This window comes from Chiloscyllium plagiosum, chromosome 23 (assembly GCF_004010195.1).
Source record: "Chiloscyllium plagiosum isolate BGI_BamShark_2017 chromosome 23, ASM401019v2, whole genome shotgun sequence".
NCBI classification, from domain to species: Eukaryota; Metazoa; Chordata; class Chondrichthyes; order Orectolobiformes; family Hemiscylliidae; genus Chiloscyllium; species Chiloscyllium plagiosum.
The window spans coordinates 17,219,453-17,242,616 of record NC_057732.1 but is presented as its reverse complement, the minus strand read 5'-3'; the positions used below and the strand labels follow the sequence as shown (position 1 = coordinate 17,242,616).

The 23,164-nt window shown below is 39.8% G+C and overlaps 1 protein-coding gene across 3 annotated transcripts in view; it reads left to right on the top strand.

The window, feature by feature from the left end:
* The window catches only part of LOC122561657 (proton myo-inositol cotransporter-like), a 149,594-nt gene that overhangs the window by 61,019 nt on the left and 65,411 nt on the right, over positions 1–23,164 (top strand). For all 3 annotated transcript variants that reach the window (XM_043713609.1, XM_043713608.1, XM_043713610.1), the window contains exons 3-4: positions 3,527–3,735; positions 12,863–12,971. In XM_043713609.1, the coding sequence (XP_043569544.1) occupies positions 3,527–3,735; positions 12,863–12,971 (318 nt within the window). The remainder of the gene's footprint in view (positions 1–3,526; positions 3,736–12,862; positions 12,972–23,164) is intronic.

Below are 23,164 nucleotides of genomic sequence, written 5' to 3'. Positions count from 1 at the left end.
CATGACCACTAGCTGTTCATCCTCCCCTTGAGGATGTCCTGTAGCTGCTCCTGAGATCTTTTTTGAACGTAACATCCTTGGCACATCCTGGAGTCTCCTTGCAGCCATGGAAATCTCCATTTCCCCATATGAATCCCCTATTACTATAGCCTTGCCATACTTGTTCATTCTCTCCATAGCTGGATCTGTGCAGCAGATCCAGCCATGGTGCAAAACGTTTGGCTGTTGTTACTTTCATCTGAGAGGCCATTCCCCTGAACTGTCTCCCTGTACCTGTTTTGTAGGGAATAGCCACAGAATTCCTGCATTACATGTTTAGCATCTTCTTCTAGCTGATGGTCATGTCTTCCTTCGCTGCCAGTGGAGTCTCAACATGTGGGGTGATCACCTCCCTGCACTCAGCCTCTTAGATGCTCCAGTTCTAGTCAATCCAGTTTCAAAACTCAAGCTTCTTGGTGCTGCAGCTGGAAACACTTCTGCAATGTTCTGGTCCTTGGCACTAGATCTGTGCCCAATATCCCAAATTAAGCAGGAAGAACACACCATGTTTATTGTTCTCCTTCCATGTGACAATGTGAAGATGGATGAGCAGAGAAAAATTTAAAGAAAATAAAGTTAATAAGGAAACAATGTTAAATGTGAAAGTAGAACATTTTAGCCCACATCTACTGCTTGTAGAGAAAAGTAGGTTTGACCCTGGGTTCAAATAAAATGGCTTATTGAAGTGAAGATCACAATTTTATAACATTGTCATTCAATGGCCAAATCCTACAAATATGTACAAACTTGAGCAGTTTTTCCAAAATAGTGTAGTTTTCAAATCCATCATTTTAGGAATACTGTTAATGGTGTAGAGAGGGTCCTTCAGCTGGTTACAGTTTAATTAAACGATAATACAAATGTGCATTTTGTCTCGATACCACATTGGATATTGAGGGTCTTTTGACATTGGTTTGGAAGCCACAGGTGGTGGTGTTGGACTGAGAATGAAGTGGCGAGTCATTGTGACAGCCAAAGGACAGTGAGTTGGTTACAGACAAGATAGGTTTGGTAAAGTAATTTCCAAATCTTTTGCTCCGGAACGTGAGATTGTATTTGTTACACACCATGCATGGTATAAAATTGGAGGTTGCAATGTATATGCAAAATACTATCTGACTTCTGCTTAAATGATAGGGTGTGCTGGAAGAGGTCAAGTTGGGGCTTAACTGCGTTTTATAGACTGACATTGCTCATTTAGCAGTCTTGTCTTTAACATATACATAAAATCACTTTGGTGAGGTAGTGGGATGCCAGGCATTCCACTATTTTTTTTAATTACTGTGTTGAGAGGTGGGAAATAAATTCAGTCAGGGAAGATGTTAAAAACAAACAAAAATGCTTTTGCATTTGTTTTTTTCCAATCCATCATGGAAAACTAAAACCCATAACTTCAATCTTTTCTCACCTTTGTTCCATGGTTCTCCTGAAATGAAAACTGAAGACCTACTTGAACTTGTAAAACAATGATCCTGATATCTCCTGAAATGGGATAATGTTCTTATAATTTATTGGTTTAGTTCATGGACCTACCCATTCTAATTAGTATGTTTGGATACTTTCCTATCTTGGAGATGAGTAAGAATTTTCAAAAAATGAATTACCCAGTCTTATGCTATTGCCTTCTATTCTCAATCCCCTCTTCTGCTGTCCTGGTTATCTTCTTGGACCTCTTTTATACTTTTTCATGTCCTCCAAAATTGCACCCATTGCTTGCCTTTAACTTTGACACTTGCTTAAAATGTGATACATCTCTAACTTTTGCCATTTCCAATCAAACGTTATCTCTGCCTTTTCTTCACAAATACGACAAGGTCTGCTGAGTATTTTGAGTAATTTTAAAAAAACTCCTTATGTTGTATAAAATATGTGAAATCGGAGTAGATCATATGGCCCATTAATCCTGCTTCTCCATTCAATATGATCATGATGAACTTAAAATTAAATTCCATTTCCGTATTCGCTCTTCATAGCTCTTCATTCCCTGAGACCAAAGCAATGTGAATATATTTAATGATATATAGGCAACAATGGGAGATCCATAATTTGTTATTTTTGAAATTTTCAAAAATTCAGAGTACTTCGAGAAAATTTCACTGCATCTCATTATTAAATGATTTACCTCCTGATTCAGAAGCTGTGGCCCCATGTTACAGTTTTCACCAGTTGGGGAACCAACCTCTCATTCAATATAATGAATCATCACTTTACTGCTTCCAATGGGAGTCGGTCTTAAATATGGAGATCAAAACCGCACACTATTCCCGATTTTAATCTCATCAAAGCCTGGTACGATTGAAGCAAGACCTTTTTTATTCTTGTACTTTATATCCCTTGCAATAAGCTTGTCCACAGTGCTGTCACTGTCAGAAATTGCATCCGCTCTGTGTTTTCTCGATTCCTGTAAGATTTGCTACAATTGATTCCTACTCCAATAACTATTGCCGTCATTTGTATCAAGCATTACTTTTCTCAGTGCAATTGTCATATCAATTTCAATTACCTCTCATCCTCTGAATTAATATAGTCTGTGTTTTGCCAAAATATTTTTTACATGCTGCCCTTAGTGATATTATCCATGGACACTGGGGCACCTGCCACACACGTCGTGACTGCCAGATTTAACCCTGGTGGACAATACCGTCGTGACTGCTGAATTTAACCCTAGTGGACAGTTACCACTATGTGCTAAATAATGGTATCATTCAAAAATTACTCCAAATTAACTTTACTAGACCAGAGTAACTTGGTCTGACAGTGGTATTTAACTTGTAATTTGCTCCTGAAAAGAATATATTGTGGCTGCCAAAATTCTGAAATAAAAAATACAAATTTGCTGGAAAATTTCTTGGAGAATGAAATGGAGTTAATGTTTTGGTTGCAATTGGTTTTTTTAAAAGAAAGTTAAGTTTACAGATGCTGCCATACTGCTTAATTTTTCCATCCTGTTTAAACCGGTTTGACCTCTGTACCAAAAATCCCTCCACTAAATAATAAGCTGTTTCCTTTGCCAGGACGTTCTTTTGTTCTCAATTTTCCCCTAAGTTCACTTCAGATTTTACCATTCCTCAGCTTTTGTCTTTTTTTTCCTATACTTTGTCTTCCTCTTCACTCTCTACTGTATTTCTTCTTTCTTGCCCACTTTTCATTCTCTTTCCCTCGAGCTGTTCTGTTGGTCAGTGCTTTTTGTTTGATGCTAATACTAGTTTATCTAAACTGCTCACAAATGTTTTAGCATCTTTAATCATCTCGTTATTCAGAATTGGTTCTTCCCTCGGTTTCATGACACTGAAATACTATTTGAACTTGCTACGAAAGAGGCATAGAAATTGCTATATCAGTGCTTTGCATTACCTGCTTAATTTGCATTTTGCCATACTTTGAAGTAAACTTTTACAGCTTAATTTTGTTTGGAACTGCCATAACATTCAAAACAATTATGTATTAGCAAACGAGTTTACCCTTCATATTGTAATTGCTGTTCCAGATACATGCTTGGTCTTTCAGCTGTTCCTGCTGTTGTCCAGTTCGTGGGATTCCTTTTCCTTCCAGAAAGTCCACGGTGGTTGGTGCAAAAAGGAAAAACTCAGAAAGCTCGCAGAGTCTTAAGTCAGATTCGTGGAACTCAAAATATTGATGAAGAGTATGAGTGCATCAAAAATAGCATTGAGGAGGAGGAAAGAGAAACAGTAGGAGGTAAGCTTGTGAATGTCCTGCAAATAAAGCAATCATTTTTTGCTTAGCTTTGTAAAGGAGAAAGCCTGTTGTTTGATTTACTTTGTCAACGTTAGTTCACTTCAATTATGAGCTTACTTTTGTACTATAAGTTTCACTGTCATTCTTTGGTATTTGAAAATTAATGTCTGAGCTTTTATTAGACCTATTCAAAAAATAGTGGCAAATCTCCATTGGATACTACAGATTGTATACGTGTAGAAGACTTGCGGCTTGATTTTTAAAAATGTATTAGTTCTTCGTGTTCAATTTTTGTTCTGTCCATTGTAGTCAATGATAAGTGTTTTTTTGCACTTGTTGCAGATGTCCTTGTGATGATACAGTACACCACTGCAGAACTGGCTTATTTGAGTTGATAAAATGGCCCGTAGTGGATTGATAGAAGGTTCTTATGTTTTGTACAATCATCATCTTCTTTATTTAGCTTTTTTTTTAAAATAAATTATTCAATCAAGACTCAAACTAATTTTTTCCTCAAATTCAAATGCAAAGTAGTGCAAACATTATATTCTTATGCCATTTTTGCCATATCGAGCATGGTGCCACCATAAACATTTTACCCATGCCCGTCCCTCTCAAAAGGGAGTGTATGCTTTGTGATATCCTGATTCAGTCCTCCATTGCCTTCAACACTTTCACTTCATAAGTATATTTCCATGTAAGCACAAGAGATGCTTTTAATCTTCTCCTTTTTGACTATCCAATGCTCAGAGACTCCTTTCAAGTGGAATAGTGATTTGCTTGTATTTTCAGTTTATTATATTATATTTGTATTTGCCACTCACTATGTTGTCACTTTTGCATTGAGGATCAAATGCAAACTGGGTAGCCATCCTGTAGAAGACATCTAGTCAAGCATGACTGCAAACTTCTTGTTGTTTGTCATTTCAGTTCCCCACCTGGCTCTCATTCTGACATTTGTCCCTGGAATCCTCCATAATCCAATGAGTGCACTGTCTATTCATCACAGCTGTAAACATACTGAATATTTACAGCACTTTGTTTTTATCAATGAATTTTACCTCCCTTTCCTTTTTATTCCTTTCTCATAATTACTACAGTGATTTTATGTTTTTTTATCTAAGGGGTAATTCTTTAAGAAGCTGAGGCAATGTGTCAACAAATGGTATCAAAATTCTTTATTTAAAAGAAAACTGATACCTGATCAATTATTAGCAATCAACACTATGGATTTGATCGATGAATATGTGAGAAAGGTTTTAGTTATTTTTAACAAAACTTTAAGCACTACTGCAAGAATATGTTGGATTCTTTATTTGACCTTTTGATGAGTTGCAGGTTTTGGAAGTTGTAGACGAGTGACGTGAAGGGTGAGAAGAGGGATCCTGTTGTCATGAAGGAGAATACATACCAAGACAGTGCAGCTGACCTAATCAGGAAGAGTAGAAAGTGAGGTCTGCAGATGCTGGAGATCAAAGTTGAAACTTTATTGCTGGAACAGCACAGCAGGTCAGGCAGCATCCAGGGAACAGGAGATTCGACGTTTCGGGCACAGGCCCTTCTTCAGGAATGAGCAGAGAGTGTTCAGCAGGAGAAGATAAAAGGTAGGGAGGAGGGACTATGGAAGTTTCCTTTGGGGCCTTGGAGAGAAGTGAGGGGGGAGGTGTGGGCGCAAGTGTTGCACCTCCTGCGGTTGCAAGGGAAGGTGCCGGGAGTGGTGGTTGGGTCGGTGGGGGGTGTGGATCTGACAAGGGAGTCGCGGAGGGAGTGGTCTCTACGGAAAGCTGATAGGGGAGGGGAGGGAAATATATCCTTGGTGCTGGGGTCTGTTTGGAGGTGGCGGAAGTGACGGCGGATGATGCGCTGTACATGGAGATTGGTAGGTGAGGACCAGTGGGGTTCTGTACATGGAGATTGGTGGGGTGGTAGGTGAGGACCAGTGGGGTTCTGTACATGGAGATTGGTGGGGTGGTAGGTGAGGACCAGTGGGGTTCTGTACATGGAGATTGGTGGGGTGGTAGGTGAGGACCAGTGGGGTTCTGTACATGGAGATTGGTGGGGTGGTAGGTGAGGACCAGTGGGGTTCTGTACATGGAGATTGGTGGGGTGGTAGGTGAGGACCAGTGGGGTTCTGTACATGGAGATTGGTGGGGTGGTAGGTGAGGACCAGTGGGGTTCTGTACATGGAGATTGGTGGGGTGGTAGGTGAGGACCAGTGGGGTTCTGTCCTGGTGGCGGTTGGAGGGGCGGGGCTCAAGGGCGGGGGAGCGGGAAGTGGAGGAGATGCGGTGGAGGGCACCGTCGACCGCGTCGGGGGGGAAATTGCGGTCCTTGAGGAAGGAGGCCATCTGTGTTGTACGTGTTTTGAACTGGTCCTCCTGGGAGCAGATGCGGCGGAGACGTAGGAATTGGGAGAATGGGATGGCGTTTTTACAGGGGGCAGGATGGGAGGAGGTGTAGTCCAGGTAGCTGTGGGAGTCGGTTGGTTTGTAGTAGATGTCCGTGTTGATTCGGTCGCCTGAGATAGAAACAGAAAGGTCTAGGAAGGGGAGGGAGGAGTCCGAGACTGTCCAGGTGAATTTGAGGTTGGGGTGGAAGGTGTTAGTGTAGTGGGTGAACTGTTCAACCTCCTCGTGGGAGCACGAGGTAGCGCCGATACAGTCATCAATGTTGCGAAGGAAAAGATGGGGGGTGGAGCCAGTGTAGTTGCGGAAGATGGATTGTTCCACATACCCTACGAAGAGGCAGGCATAGCTGGGGCCCATGCGGGTGCCCATGGCTACTCCTTTTGTTTGGAGAAAGTGGGAGGATTGGAAAGAAAAGTTGTTCAGGGTGAGGACCAGTTCGGTCAGTCGAAGGAGGGTGTCGGTGGAAGGGTACTGGGTGGTACGGCGGGAAAGGAAGAAGCGGAGTGCTTTGAGTCCTTCGTGATGGGGGATGGAGGTGTACAGGGAGAGTATCAACTGATCATTTTAGTAGTTAGTGTGCTAACCAAAGAAGAGTTGGAGAACCAAAAAGAAATCTTTGTGAAAAATAGAAGGGAGAACTTACTTTTATGGTCATTAGTTGTGAAAGTATCTTTTAAATAACCTGTTCAAATTTGTTTGTTTTTGTAATGGACCTTTCTGATATAGTTTCATTCTAAGCTTTTAAAAGAAATGGTTTCTGTAATGATGTCATCTCTGCAGTGTGGACCAGTGTCATTTGGACTGTCAGTATTTGTAGGAGTCACCACTGAAGTTTAAAAGCTGCTTGTAAAACCAGAGTGGGCTGTTAATATAGAGCTAATAAGTGCTGGGGTATATGAAATTCTAATAACAATAAAGCAAAACAGAAGATGTGCAAATGTAGGTACATAATAGATGAGGATTGAAATACAAATGCAGTGAGTGGAGGGATGGGACTGGTAGATAAAAGGCTTGCTCAGTTATTTTTGGAGCAATTAATGGAGCGATCTGTTAGTATCACACATTTTCACCATGTGTCCAATAAATTCACATTTTGAATTACCCTGTTGGAGTATCCAATATGGATTGAAAAATGCAAGTCTGAATTATTTCAATAATCAAATACATTATCAATATCTTCCATTCACTAGCAAAATGGTATATCTCAATGTACCAGATGATAAAATCGTGGGTACAAGTTGAGCACAGTAGGCATGTACTTTGCCTAACTGAGAAAGCAGATTGATTCACCTGAAATACAAAACATATTGTAATTCAACATATTTATCCTGACAATTGGTACTTAACAGCAAGGAACTCTAAATCTTCAAGTACTTTCTAGAACCTACCAGGGTGAGCCAAGACTTTGTGTGAGAACCAAATTAAGAATTGGTTGAGGAAGCCTTATCTTTGAATAGACCCAACAAACCTCTCTGCCAGTGCTAATATTAACAAATGTATTCATGAGGCAAGAAGTTGAAAACACTTTGGCTGGTGTAAATTGCCATATCTTTCCATGTGCTCATTTTGAGCACAGTTGCAGCAGAACATAATCTCCCAAATCCCATTTGTTTGGGGTACATTATGATGCAGAGGACTCACAGTATTTTTAGCCAATTACTTCATGGTTGTAATGTGATCGCTTAGTGCTAAAGGTGATTTTCTAACTACTGAACTCAAAAGTATGTGCCAGTAATTGTGCCCAGTTGTTCCACAAGCTATCACACGATGTACGACTACTCAGAGCAAAAGTATTCTACCTGTTTACTTGATAACAGTCAAAAAAGCATTGTTGTAACACACAACTTTACTGAAAGCAATGCAAAGCGAGGATTTCTAATCTGTAAGACTTCAACTGTACCCCTTTAAAACCATCAAATGTACACCTGCTCAATCACGACAGAGTAAATGGAATTCTGAGGGTCAAAATCCAGACTACAATGTGGAAAGTTAATTTCTCTCAGGCCTTTTGATTTTTGTAATGATGAAATATATTGTCATTTGTACTTAAGTTGGATGGGTGGACCACAGTCGACTTTATTTTAGAATTCTTTTAATCTTTCTTGGTTTACACAAACACGTACCTCATGCATGCTCACACCACAAACGTACGTGTACTTTTTCTGTCTGCCGGTTCTGTTGTTCTCTGCTACCTTTGCAGGTATTGACTTTTAGCTCTGATGCTCAGCTGATTAGAGGACAAATAGAATCTTAATTTGAAACACTCTTGAAACTGTTCAGTCTCAAATTCTCCCTCTTCAGATTGCAACAGTGTATCACGCAGTCAACAATAGTGCAATTCTTGATAATAGTGAAATTGCAAAATAATCCTGATTTTATGGATATGGAAGTCCAAATGAAAAATGTGTTCTGTTAATTCAACCTTGCTGTAAATATGATATTGCCAGTGCACCAAATTGCCAAAGTCTGATAACATTCTTTGCCAAATTATAGTGGACACTGTGGGTGCATTCAATGTAACAAAACCTCAATTTACTTATTTAAAATTACATTAACTACATTTTAGCAGGATCTTTATTATATTGTGTTAATTACATTGAGTTGTAAGCCATGTCATAGTAACCAATTTATCCAGTTTGTTTTACTTACAATGATAGTAATACACTATAGCTGATCAATGACAGCGCAAAGTTGTTTTTTGGTTACAGTTTGGAAGATGCTCTATTTAAATAGTGCAGTATTGTAGCATCCATTATTAATAACAAACAGTTGCACATTCAACTCTTGGACGCATTTAATTCTGCTGATATAGTTGTCATGATGATGAACCATGAAGGTTTGCCAAGAGTCATTGACTTCTAACACTTAGAATTACATAGCTGGAGACTGTCAGCTCAAACCAATGTTACTATTCGATGGTTTTAGATAAATTATGCTCTTATATTTTCTTGGCTTTGTTACATATTTACTGTCTCAAGTACCAAAGACCAATCCCATAAATAGTCTATTCACTTTGATCCAGATGTACATTTTTAATGTAAGTATTAGGTTTTGGACATTTCCTGGGATTCATTATCACGCGCACCTAACCTTTCCCAGTTTCTGCTTTTAGAATTGATGATACCGAGTGATTGTAACAGGAAACACTTCATCTATACACAGTCTTCTGGAACGATCTTGCAACATGGTTGTCCTCTTAAAATGATTGTTCTGAACTTATCTTGGGTCTACAACTGCATGAGATTGATCGGAGAGAATATTTAATGCTCCTCGCCCCTCTCTCAAAGCATTATGACTACTTTGAAACAAATCAGGAAATGTCCACCAGCTTGCCTCAAAAACCTATCAACTGGCTTATACTGGACACGTCATGTTTCATTTACAATATATGATTTTGATTATCATTCAACAGCTTGTTGGAATCTGATGTTCTCCCTTTATGGAACAGTTAGTTTGTTAGAAATTTTTCATTTTATGGCATTGGAACCAGATTACCAACAAAATAAGATACTTAGCCTTATTTAAATTTGAACAAAAAATGAACCGAACTGTGTACAGTGCAGTGAATCTATTTTTTTTCCTCCACCACAGAACAAAGACTGCTTGACCAATATTCAGCTTTACATGAGCCAAAATTGCTTCAAAATATTTCAGGTCTGACCAGCCAGTTTCTCTAATTCATGTTGTTTAGCTTGAAAAAGAGAAACTTTTGATACCTACTGTTAAACAAGTTTAAGATCAGTCCAGTGTTTTAGTGCTTTCTTCTCTCAATTGGTTGCTTCATCCCACTTTTTAATCCATTTTGTGCACTAAAATTTTCAGTAAGATTAAATGTGTATGAAGGACAGATTCAAAATAATTTTATTTTGATAAGTCATTGTTGACAAGTTGATCTTGTTTTTATGGAATGTCGCAAAGAGCTTCTTAATATGGTCTTATGGAACATAAGTATACATAGTAATGAAGCGGGGATGGGGAGAGATCAAAATTTGACCCAATTCCCAAATTCATTTGACCCCTACTCATTTATCACTCAAAATTCCCATTGTGGCAATATTACTGTGGATAGCTGCTAAATTATGGAAAAATGAGAACAGTTTAAGACTACTTACTCCCAAAAACAATTTTCAGATATTTGGGTAACCACAAAACAACCAAATCAAGCTACGCTGTATTTTGATAATTTGAGCCTTAGTTAACTTTCATAAGTGTTCATTTAGAAGTTTCTCTCTTTCATTGCAACTGAGAAATACAAAAAAAACCACCTGATCCACATCTGCCATAATACCTTCTATTGCATTGTGAATCCTTGCCAGATAATAACTGAAGGCAATCAATAATAAAAAAAAAACTGTGTACGCTGGAAATCCAAAATGCAAATGAAAAATGCTGGACAAACTGAACAGGTCAGGCGGCATCTGTGAATATGAAACATTAGCGTTAGGAGAAAGAGTAGACCATTCAACACTTCAAACCTGCTCTGTCATTCAATTAAATCATGACTGATCTGGTTCCTTATTTATCCAAAATTCATCAAAGACAGCCTTAAATAAATTCTATGACCAAGACTTCACAGTTTTCTGGGGATAGCATTCCACAGACAAATGCATCTTGGAGAAAAGAAATCTCATCTCCATCTTTTAAAGTTAGAACTCTTGTTGTAAAATCTGTTTCTTCTTATTCTGATCTCCCCCTCTCAAAACAGGAAATGTCCCCTCAGAATCTACCCTGTCAAGTTCCCTCATGATCTTGCATGGTTCAGTATGACCACCTCTCATTCTTGTAAAGTCCAATGGATGAAGGCCCAACCTGCTGAAAACCTCAGATGAATAAATCCCTGAAAAAGGGTTTTACTATATAATGTCAACAGCGGTTTTCCTTGTACATTGATCATTTCAGGAGCAAAGTTATGATTAAGATGTGATTAAATATTGCCCAGAAGTGCTACAATGGCAAAAACATTTTTGGCTGTAAATATTTTAATAGTTACCTGTGAACTGTTTAAACAATTCGGTTTGATGTCATAATAAATTTGCTACAAGAGGCCGAAAATAACCAAGAAGATGAAATATATTCATGTTAGCAGACAATATGCCAGAAAAATTAAAAATGGATTGAAGGGGTTTGTAAATTCAGCACTTATGAGTCAAATAAATTTTCATGATCACTTTAAAAATGCTACCTTGTCACGTTAAACACAGAGATTCTAGCCCTATGTCATGAATTCAGTTCTCTATCAGAGTGCAACTTGTTCAAGATCCTGGCTTCAGTTGATGTTGAAGTGATCAATACCTCCTTATTTCTCAGTGTTGCAGAAGTTCTAAAGGTGAGTAATCTGTCAGTGACTAAACTTAACCTGCAAAATTATAAGTGGTTTTACAATTGTTTAGATTTGTTTTTTTACAATACAAACTAAAAGTTTCTTTCTCTCAAAACAATTGCAACTAAGAAAAAAATGTGAATAGGAGGAAGTCTTACAAATAGAATTCCAAATCGGCCACAAAGTCTTGGAGTTCCATTTGAAAGCAAAGGGATAAGAGAGAATACATAAATGGACAGATTTCAGGAAAGATGCAAAGATTCTGAATTTAATAGACTATGGTTGGACTTGTAGCAATAGTAGTGAGGTTTCCACTTCTACTCGATAAAGCTGAACCTTAATCATTCAGGCCATGTCCATCCTAGGGAAAAATTGCAATGGAAGCTCTGCAGCATACATTGCTGCCTCAACCTTCAACTCCTAATCTTGTGTCTCAACCTACAGCTTAGAAATTTGTTCTTTAGTTATGATGAGAAGGAGAGCAGACCGGTGTTGTGATTATTCTTTACAAAGTGTTTGAGCAATTGCAGTGTGTGTTTAAGAGGCTTAACATTAAGGTTACTGTTCTATTTTTCTGTCTCCTCTTCGTGCATTAATTCTTTCACCCTCTTCTTCTTTGTGTATGTGTATTTAGGGATCCTGAAAACCAAGGAAAGAAAATTAGATGTGATATCTGTATTTAAATCTCTTGAGAATTTTCTGTTAATGGCGATCTCTTGTTCTTGAATCTGTTACTGATTAGCAATACCTGGTAGTATTTTCAGTGCTGAAGTATGTATCTTGCAAGTATATGGATAGTAATTCAGCTTGAATAAAATACTTGATGATGTTCCTAACTCCCTCGTTGCTGAAATATTCTGTTGGTTTTCTGTATTATTAAATGTTTTAGTTGTGACATTGTCATTTGCTAAATTTTAATTTGTTTCTACTTATTGCAGGCCTTTTAAGTGCCTGTAAAATACAAATATGTATCTAATAGGTGCTTTACATGCATTGGATCATGGGACAATGTTACAATAATACTGCTTTGTAATGTCTTGCAAAGATATACAAAGTTTCATGCCACCTTTCTCTAAATATATCTGACTGGCGTTTTGAGTTGTATTAAATATAAACTTTGCTGTGCTGAAGTTGGAGGTGGGGGAGGGGGCATGAGGAGAGATATTTTTGTGACACCATGTCATAGTCAGTTTCTTGGAAATTGCACAGAAACATCAGAAGTCTTAATCAGAGTTCATTGTAAATTAAATCATGTAAGAAAGTGTTAAGAAGCTGTATTGGTTTGTTGTCTTTTGAATTTGTGACTATGAAAAGCTCTTGTGCTGGAAATATGGTGGGCGCCCAATGGTTTGTGTTGTGTGTGTGTATTTACATCAATGTGAATTCTCCTTTGTAATAGGTGGTACCGTTTTGTGGAAGATGATAACCTACCCCCCAACTCGTAGAGCACTGATAGTTGGATGTGGATTGCAACTCATTCAGCAACTTTCTGGCATCAACACAGTCATGTATGTACCCAATTCACTCCAAAAAAAAACTACCAGAATTGTGTTGATTTTTAAAATCTTTCTTTATTCTCTATGATGCTACAAAGAATATTCTGAATTTGGCATGAAAACTTTCTTATGCCTAGTAAGGATTTTGTTTTAGTGTGCTATAGATAATCAGATTCTAAAATTAAAAAAAAATTGGGGACTAAATTGAAGTTGTTGCAAAATATAGACCAGGAATTACAAAGTGCGGAGAACTCATCCATATTAATTGTCATTAAAGCAGCTTTGCTGCTTGCTATTTCAATTATTTTAGTGCCCAGTCAGTGCCAACTCCATTGTGGAATTTCTGAACACATCAGTTGGGGATAAATATCATAAATGACTGACACTAATTGTGGCCAACTTGCACCTCTTAAGGAAAATGTGAATTGTTGCAAGTGCTCCTTGTTGAGTGCTGCAATGGAAGACTTGGTATGAAAAATGGAAAGTAGAAAAGATGTTTTGTAGGAGAGCGAGAGTTCTGCTGAGGATAGGCAGACCCTTCTTTCAAATGCTTGGTTAAGAAAGAAATGAAACGTTTGTCAGGTACAGACAGCAGAGATTGAGTGAATCCTTAGAATATAAAAGCAGTAGGAGTATTCTTTGAGGGAAATCAGGAGGGCAAAAAAGAAAGATCTGTTGTGTTTGCTTTAGTGATGGAAAGGGATAGGTGTATACCATTGGGCAAGAGTTGCAGCTGGGGGAGGGGCAATTGCAATGCGATTGGGCAAGATTTGAGAAGCATAGATGGGGAGGGAAACTGCAGGAGATGGGCACATTGGGAGTGTGGAGCTTGTTCAGGGAGGGGCTCCTGTGTGTCCTGGATGGGTGTGTGCCTGTCGGGCAGGGAGGAAGCTGTGGAGCGCGTGAGCTGTGGTTTGCGGAGGAGATGGAGTCTCTGGTCGGGAGGGGGAAGAGGGCTTGTGTTGGGATGGGATGTGAAGGCTCAGTTGGGGCCCTTGGGGATTGCAGGGTAGCCAGGAAAGACCTAAGGAGAGAGCTCGGAGGAGCCAGACAAGCATATGGACGTACATGGAATAGTGTAGGTTAGATGGGCTTCAGGTGGGGTGACAGGTCAGTGCAACATTGAGGGCCGTAGGGCCTGTACTGTGCTGTTATGTTCTATGTTCTATGAGATAGCTTTGGCAAATAGGGTTAAGGAGAATCCAAAGGGATTTTGTAAAACAATAAGGACAAAAGAATAATGAGGGAAAGAATAAGGCCCCTCAAAGATCAGCAAGGCAGCCTTCGAGTGGAGCCACAGGAGTTGGGGGAGAAACTGAATGGTTATTTTCCATCCGTATTATTGCAGAGGAGGAGGTGCTGCATGTCTTAATGTGCATAAAAGTTGATAAATACCCAGGAACTGATCAGGTGTACTCTAGAACTCTGTGGGAAGCTAGGGGTGTGATTGCTGGTCCCTTTGCTGATATATTTGTCGCATCGATAGCCACAGGTGAGGTGCTGGAAGATTGATAGTTGGCTAACGTGGTGCCACTAATTAAGAAAGGTGGTAAGGAAAAGCCAGGGAACTATAGAGCAGCGAGCCTGACATCAGTGGTGAGCATATTGTTAGAATCCTGAGGGACAGGATTTACATGCATTTGCAAAGGCAAGGACTGATTAGGGATAGTCAAACTGGCTTTGTGTGTGGGAAATCATGTCTCTCTAACTTGAGTTTTTTGAAGAAGTAACAAAGAGGATTGATGAGGGCAGGACAGTGGTTGTGATCTGCATGGACTTCAATAAGGCGTTCAAACTGGTTAGCAAGATTAGATCTCATGGAATACAGGGAGAACTAGCCATTTGGATGCAGAACTGGCTTGAAGGTGGAAGACAGAGGGTACTGGTGGATGGTTGTTTTTCAGACTGGAAGCCTGTGACCAGTGGAGTGCCATAAGGATCGGTGTTGGGTCCACTGCTTTTGGTCATTTATATAAATAATTTGGATGTAAACATAAGAGGTGTAGTTAGTAAGTTTGCAGATGACACCACAATTAGAGGTGCAGTAGACAGCAAAGAAGGTTACCTGAGAATACAATAGGATCTAGATCAGATGGGACATTGGGCTGAGGAGTTTAATTTAGATAAATGAGGTGCTGTATTTTGGAAAGGCAAATCCGAGCAGGACTTACACACCTCTTGATAAGGTCCTGGGGAGTGTTGCTGAACAAAGAGACTTGCAGTGCAGGTTTATAGTTCCTTGAAAGTAGACTTGCGAGTGGATTGGATAGTGAAGAAGGTATTTGGTGTGCTTTCCTTTATTGGTCAGACCATTGAGTATAGATAGATATTGGGAAATCATGTTGCAGCTGTACATTATATTAGTTAGGCCACTTTTGGAATATTGTGTGCAGTTCTGGTCTCCTAAAGATGTTGTGAAATTTGAAATGGTTCAGAAAAGATTTACAAGAATGTTGCCAGGAGGATTTGAGCTACAGGGAGATGAGTAGGCTGGGGTTGTTTTCCCTGAAGCATCGGAGTCCGAGGGTTTATAAAATCATGAGGGGCATAGATAGTGTAAACAGACAAAGTCTATTCGCTGGGGTGGGGGTGTCCAGAACTAGAGGGCATAAGTTTAAGGTGAGAGGGGAAAAAATTTAAAAGGGACCTAAGAGGCAACTTTTTCACGCAGAGAGTGGTGTGTCTGTGGAATGAACTGCCAGAGGAAGTGGTGGAGGTTGGTACAATTACAAAATTTAAAAGGCATCCGGATGGATATATGAATAGGAAGAGGTTAGAGGGATATGGGCCAAGTGTTGGCAAAGGGTCTGTTTCCGTGCTGTACATCTCTGACTGTCTGCTTAAGAGTCAATGGAAATGTATAACTGTGGCGATCAATGCTGAAAACCAAGTCTTGAGGGCATAGATGCAATGATTTCAGTAACCTCACCTCAAGTTAGCAGAAGCCCCTCCATCCCCACACTCATCCACTAAAACATTTGAACAGTTAGGATTTTTTATTATTCATTATGGGATATATAGCTGACTGGCAAAGTCAGCAATTGCAGCCCATCCCAAATCGCCTTGAAGCGAGTGGCTCATGAGGCCAGAAAAGAAACAGATAAGATTGAACCATAGTGTTTTGGATCTGGAGTTATGTATAAGCCAGATGGGGTAGGAATGGCCGATTTTCTTCTCTAAAGGATATTGGTGAACTAGATATATTTTTCAATCATCAACAGCTTTATGCCATTACTGATACCACCTTTTCCATTCCAAATATGCAATTTTAAATGCATTTAAATTCACCAGCTGTCATGATGGACTTTGAATCCTATCTCCAGAGCATAAGCCTGTGTCACTAAATCAGCAATCCGTTGACTTTACCACCATGCCACTGCCTCCCTCTTCCTATAAATTCACATTATCCACGCCTCACATTTAGTGCTGCAGCAGCTTTCACACACTCATCACACACTGGTATGGCTATTACAGGATATATCTGCAAGGGGTTCCACACAAGAGCAAGGAACAGTGTTGCGGAATGGAGTTTTGAAATCAAATTTGGATTGCACCAAAGATGGTCATTGATGGTGTTGGTTGATTTGTCATGTATGTTCTAATTGAGCATCACAATGTGCCATTTTTAAATACTTGATCCAACATTTACCCGCATGGTGGATAATGTGAAGATGACTGAATATCTTGAAAAGAAAAGCATTGAAAAACTGTATATGAAGATTATTGAATGAAAGACCTCTGATACGAACTGCCAATTTGAGCCTTGAATAAATTATTGGTGTGAAGGTATAGAGATTTTGGTTAAAGATCTGGAGAAAGTGAGTAGTTGGAGTCAATGGCAGCAGATGGTAGAGGTATGGGAATTGAAATTGAAACAGTAGTGAGCTTTGCTGGAGTATTGGAAGAATTGTGGTGCAGTGTTTGATACTTTCAGCTTCAGCCAAATGTTACTATATGCATGACCATAGAGTCCAGCTTGGTTGTGTGTAAGAAACCTGAGAAATGTAAAGAGATGACTATTGGATACTAATAAAATGCAAATGCTGAGGTGGATACAGATGGTGATTTTTAAAAAATGCATATGGGATATCAGTGAATATTTTTAAAGAAATAGCTGAGATGAGATTGAAATGATATGATTATCTTTTGCAGAGAGAGGCAGGTAAATAGAGATTGAACTGCGTGGGTGAAGAGGAAGGCCCAAGACTAGATAAGATATGGTGGCAAGGAACCTGAATGTAGAAGTATTGGAAAAGGAATATTTGACTAACCAGAGGAAATCAAGACGGGTGATCAATCAGCATTGAAGTTGCCGAAGTAAACTGGGAGAAGTGAAAAGAGGATAAGAATAGGCTATTTGGCCCTTCAAGTCTAGGTCACCATTTAATACAACTCGGGTTGTTTTTTCTGCCTCAATTCTGCTTTTGTTCCATGTATCTCTTGATCCCGTGAAGGATTAAATGCTTATTAATTTCACTCTTGAATATATTTGTTGAAGCATCCACAACCCTCTTGGTAAACAATCCCAAAAGTAATATAATTGTGAATAAAGAATTTCCTCTTAACAACAAAAGAATCAACCTCTTAACTTGCCTCTTGATGAAATCAAGCAGGCAGGATGTGGTTCCATTTCAAGATATCTCAGTCTCTCTCACTCCCTGAGCCCATTCATGATCTTCTGTGCGTGCTTCTGATAGCTGGTCAGCAGTACAGCTTCTATGACAATCTGAAAATTGTGAAGCATTCATGTTACTACTTTAAGCCAAAAAACACCCAATTAATTTGAAAAATAATCATTTTTCTGTCATACCTTCATGTGCCTATATCATTGCCTATATCAAGCCTACATTATTTTATTTGTCCAGATTAACCATTTAGTCTAATCCCATCTATTTTTATTTCATATCCTTTAGTACTTCCTTTTAAAATAGTTAATTACCTTCTGAATGAATTTGAGACCTGACTGATGAGGGTTTCACAATATCTTTTGTGGAATCTTACACTGTAATTAAACTAAAACAGACAATGTGATTATCCAGATGCAACGTAAACCAACTCATAAGAACTGGCAAAGTTGGGTATCCTCACTACTGTGCGGGATATTGTACATGCTGTTTGGGAGCAACCATGGCCGTTTATTCACATTCCTCTCCCTGCTTCTCATATTCTATGGGCCATCAACTCTCAATCTCTTCTGCTTTACAAGTTGCAAATGGTATAAGTATGTACTACTTTCTTTACTTTCCTTCCCACATTCCTGCCCTTGTGTGGTTCTTTCAGATTTCAATGAACAAACACCTAGCTAAGCAGTAGTGGAAGAGCAGGAAAGTATGATAAAGAAATATCATTCGTAGCCATCAGCTTAGATATTGACAATAAAATGCAAGTTGTGCATGGTAAGATATCTGGTATAAGGAACTCGCAGCTGAGCAAGAGACTGAGTACAGGTCCTAATATGGCTGAGGATGATCTTGCACATTAGTTCTACTGTAGAAGACTAATGTAAGAAGTTTGAATAATTTATAGAAGAAAGCTGATAGGTTTGGATGTTGGATTCATTAACCCTTGGCTTTCTAGCTTGTCTACTAACATCAAGAAGCATGAAGTCCAGCACTGGGGCCTTGGTACAGGGCTTTGTGCCAAATATGGAACCCATTTTCTTCATGAAATTAATCATCAATTAATTCACAAGCTTGTGGACCTAGTGATACAACAACTAATGGCTAACCGCTGCTATCTTGGCTTCTACTGCAATACAGACATAACCTAGCTAATGTCTAGCTACTGAAGTGGAAGCTCAGGCATTAAACATGCAAATTTAGCTTGCTATCATCATTGTGTTCAGAGAGGCTTGTGGAGTCATATTGTCTATGATCTGGTTTGTTCATAATTTTGAATTTGTGATTTTTACTTTAACGTTGTTTGGCTACAATATTAAAGTAAAAATCACAAATGCCAAAGCATAAACTGTCAGATTTGTGTTTCAAATCATAGATGAATAAATTGAACTTGGCCACACTGGAGAGGATGTGAATGCCTTTTTCACCCCCAACTTCTGTCTCACCATTCTTTTTTTTTAAATGTCAATATCTGTGGGAACTGGGTATGACTGGCAGAATGTTCAAACTGCTCTATTGCAGATAGGTGTCTCTAAATATGTTTTAGTTTCCTTTTCCACTCTGTTGAAATCTTGCAGTATCACTGTTCAGTCAAGTTGGGGAACTATTTCTATTTGTGTAAGCAGAATAATTGATTGTTGATATGAAGACAGCATTTCTGCTTTGAATGAAAATCTTCAGCAGTTCAATTTTCTTTTTGTCCTCGCTCACCAAGAAATGATTAGTTCATTTTAAGACCATGAGATGTAGGAGCAGAAATTCGACCATTCGATGCATAGAGTCTGCTCCGCCATTCAATCATGGCTGATCAGTTTCTCAACCCCATTCTCCTGCCTTCTCCCCCTAACCTTTGATCCCCTTAACAACCAAGAATCTATCTGTCTGTCTTAAATATACTCAATAACCTGGTCTCCCCTGCTAATGGAAACTTCTTCCCCATGTTCACTCTATCCAGGCCCTACACAGCAATAAGGGGTAAGGCAAGTATTCTAAATTTAAATTAGATCATTCCTGTGAGCCTTCTCTGGACCCAGGGCAGGGCTAGTACAGTCTTCCTGAGATATGGGGCCCAAAGTGAGCAATATCCTAAATGTGGTCTGACCAGAACCGTCTAAAGCCTCAGGAGTACATCCCTGCATTTGCCTTCCTAACTACCAATTTAACCTGCATGTTAACCTTAAAAGAATCTAACCATCAGTGAGTGCTCCACTGATTTCCATTGATCTAGTTTTGCTAACCTCTTCTGTGTTTTGCTTGGTCAAATGCTGCCAATTGCTCTTCTTTTTGAGTTCAGGTTGCTTGATCATGATTGATGCGATAATGCAATAAGACTAGGAACTATGTAGTCCTGGCAGAAACTAAACAGCATCATTAGTTTATTGCTGTGTAAGGAAGCATTGAAAAGGCGACCAGAGAGGAGGGGGAGTGGCATTTTTGGTTAGCGATGGTAATATTATAGCTGTACTAAAGGAGCATATTCCTGGGAGTATTTCCAGTGAAGTCACTTGGGAGGAACTGAGAAATAAGGGATGATCAACAATTGGGATTGGACAGCGCATTTCCCCCCCCCTGCCAGCCAAAGCAGGAAATTGAGAAGCAAATACAGAAGATCGTAGATATCTGTAAGAACAATAGGCTTGTCATGGTAGGGGGTTTTAATTTTCCCAAGAAAGACTGGATTAGTTTAGATTACTTAGTGTGGAAACAGGCCCTTCTGCCCAACAAGTCCACACCGACCCTCCGAAGAGCATCCCACCCAGACCCATTCCCCTACATTTACCCTTTCACCTAACACTACGGGCAATTTAGCATGGCCAATTCACCTAACCTACACATTTTTGGACTGTGGGAGGAAACCGGAGCACCCGGAGGAAACCCACGCAGACACTGGGAGAATGTGCAAACTTCACGCAGACAGTTGCCTGAGGCGGGAATTGAGGCAGCAGTGCTAACCACTGTGCCACCTGCTGCCCATTGTGTCAAGCTAGAAGTTTGGATCGAGAGGAATTTAAGTGTGTACAAGAAAATTTTCTTTTTCAGTATGTAGATGTGCCCACTCAAAGGAGCAAAACCTGACCACCTCTTGGGAAATAAGGCAGGGCAAGTGACTGAGGTGTCAGTGGGGGAGTACTTTGGGGCCAGTAATAATCATTCTATTAATTTTGAAATAGCTATGGAAAATACTAGACTGGATCTAAAAACTCGTGGTCTACATTGGAATAAGGCTAATTTTGATGGTATTAGGCAAGAACTTTGAAAAGTTGACTGAGAAGCTATTCACAAGTCAAGGGACGGTTGGAAGTTGGGAGGCCTTCAAAAATGAGATAATAAGAATCCAGACGCAGTATATTCTTATTTGTGTTAAGGGCAAGACTTGTAGATATAGGGAATGCTAGATGACTAGAGAAATTGAAGCTGTGGTCAAGGAAAAGGAGGCATATGGAAGGTATAGAGAGCAGTGATTGAGTGAATTGCTCTGAGTGTAAGGGCAGTAGGTGTGGATTCGAGGGAAATCAGAGGGCAGATTAAGGCAAATTAAGGGTTAAGGCAAATCTACAAATGCATTAAGGGCAAAAGAGTAACTAAGGAGAGAATAGGACCCCTTTAAAAATCTACAGTTTAGGTGTGTTTTATGTGTGCAGGAGATGGATGAGATACTAAGAGTATTTCATACCAGTTCACACTAGTATTTACCGTAGAAGAGGATATGGAAGCTGTAAAACTTTGAGAAATAAATAGTAATAGCTTAAAAATGTCCATATCACAGAAGTGGTGGTGCTGGATGTCTTAAAACTTGGTAAGGTGGATCAATCCCCGTATCTGATCAGATGTACTCCAGAACTTTGTGGGAAGCTAGGGATGAGATTGCTGGGCCCCTTGCTGAGATATTTGTGTCATGAATAGCCACGGGTGTGGTGCCAGAAGACTGGAGGGTAGCTAATGTGCTATTATTTAAGAAAGTTGGTAAGGAGAAACTAGGGAATTATAGATCTGTGAGCCTGATGTCAGTGGTGGGTAAGTTATTGGAGGGGGTTCTGAGGGACAGGATTGACACGTGTTTGGAAAGGATGGATTAGGGATAGTTAACATTGCTTTGTGCATGGGAAATCGTGTCTCTTAAACTTGATTAAGCTTTTTGAAGAAGTGACAAATGAAGGCAGAATGGTAGACACCTGTCAATATGGACTTCAGCAAAGTATTCTTCAAGGCTCTGCATGGTAGACTAATTAATAAGGTTAGATAATAACATGAATCTAAGGGGAGCTAGCCATTTGGGTACAAAATTGGCTTGAATGTAAGAGATGGTGGTGGTTTTTCAGACTGGAGGCCTGTCACCAATGGTGTGCCACAAAAATCACTGCTGGGTCCACCAATTTCTGATATTTACATAAATGGACGTGAATATGTGGATGTGGAGTGTTGCCGAATAAAGAGACCTTGGTGCAGATTTATAGTTCCTTGAAGGTGGAGTCCCAGGTGGACAGGATATTGGTCAGTGCATTGAGTATAGGAGTTGAGATGTCATGTTTTGGCAGTACAGAACATTGGTTAGGCCACTTTTGCAACATTTTGTTCAATTCTGGTGTCCCTGTTATCGGAATGATGTTGTTAAACTTGAAAGGATACAGAAAAGATTTACAACGATGTTGCTGGGGTTGGAGGGTTTGAGTTAAAGGGAAAGGGTGAATAGGCTAGGGTTATTTTTCCTGGAGCATTGGAGGCTGAGGGGTGACCTTATGGAAGTTTCTAAAATTGTGACGACCGTGGATAGGGTGAACAACTATACAGTCATAGAAATGTACAGCATGGAAACAGACCCTTTGGTCCAACCTGTCCATGCCGACCTGATATCCCAACCCAATCTAGTCCCACCTGCCAGCACCTGGCCCATATCCTTCCAAACCCTTCCTATTCATATACCCATCCAAATGCCTCTTAAATGTTGCAATTGTACCAGTCTCCACCACATTCTCTGACAGCCCATTCTATACATATACCACCCTCTGTGTGAAAAAGTTGCCCCGTAGGTCTCTTTTATATCTTTCCTCTCCCACCCGAAATCTATGCCCTCTAGTTCTGGACTCCCTGACTCCAGGGAATAGACTTTGCCTATTTAGCCTATCCGTGCCCCTCATAATTTTGTAAACCTCTGAGGTCAACCCTCCGCCTCCGACGCTCCAGGGAAAATAGCCCCAGCCTGTTCAGCCTCTCCCGAAAGCTCAAACCCTCCAACCCTGGCAACATCCTTGTAAATCTTTTCTGAACCCTTTCAAGTTTCCCAACATCTTTCCGATAGGAAGGAGACCAGAATTGCACGCAATATTCCAACAATGGCCTAACCAATGTCCTGTACAGCCGCAACATGACCTCTAACTCCTGTACTCAATACTCTGACCAATAAAGGAAAGCATACCAAACGCCACCTTCACTATCCTATCTACCGCGACTCTACTTTCAAGGAGCTATGAACCTGAATTCCAAGGTCTCTTTGTTCAGCAACACTGCCTAGGACCTTACCATTAAGTATATAAGTCTTGCTAAGATTTGCTTTCCCAAAATGCAGCACCTCGCATTTATCTGAATTAA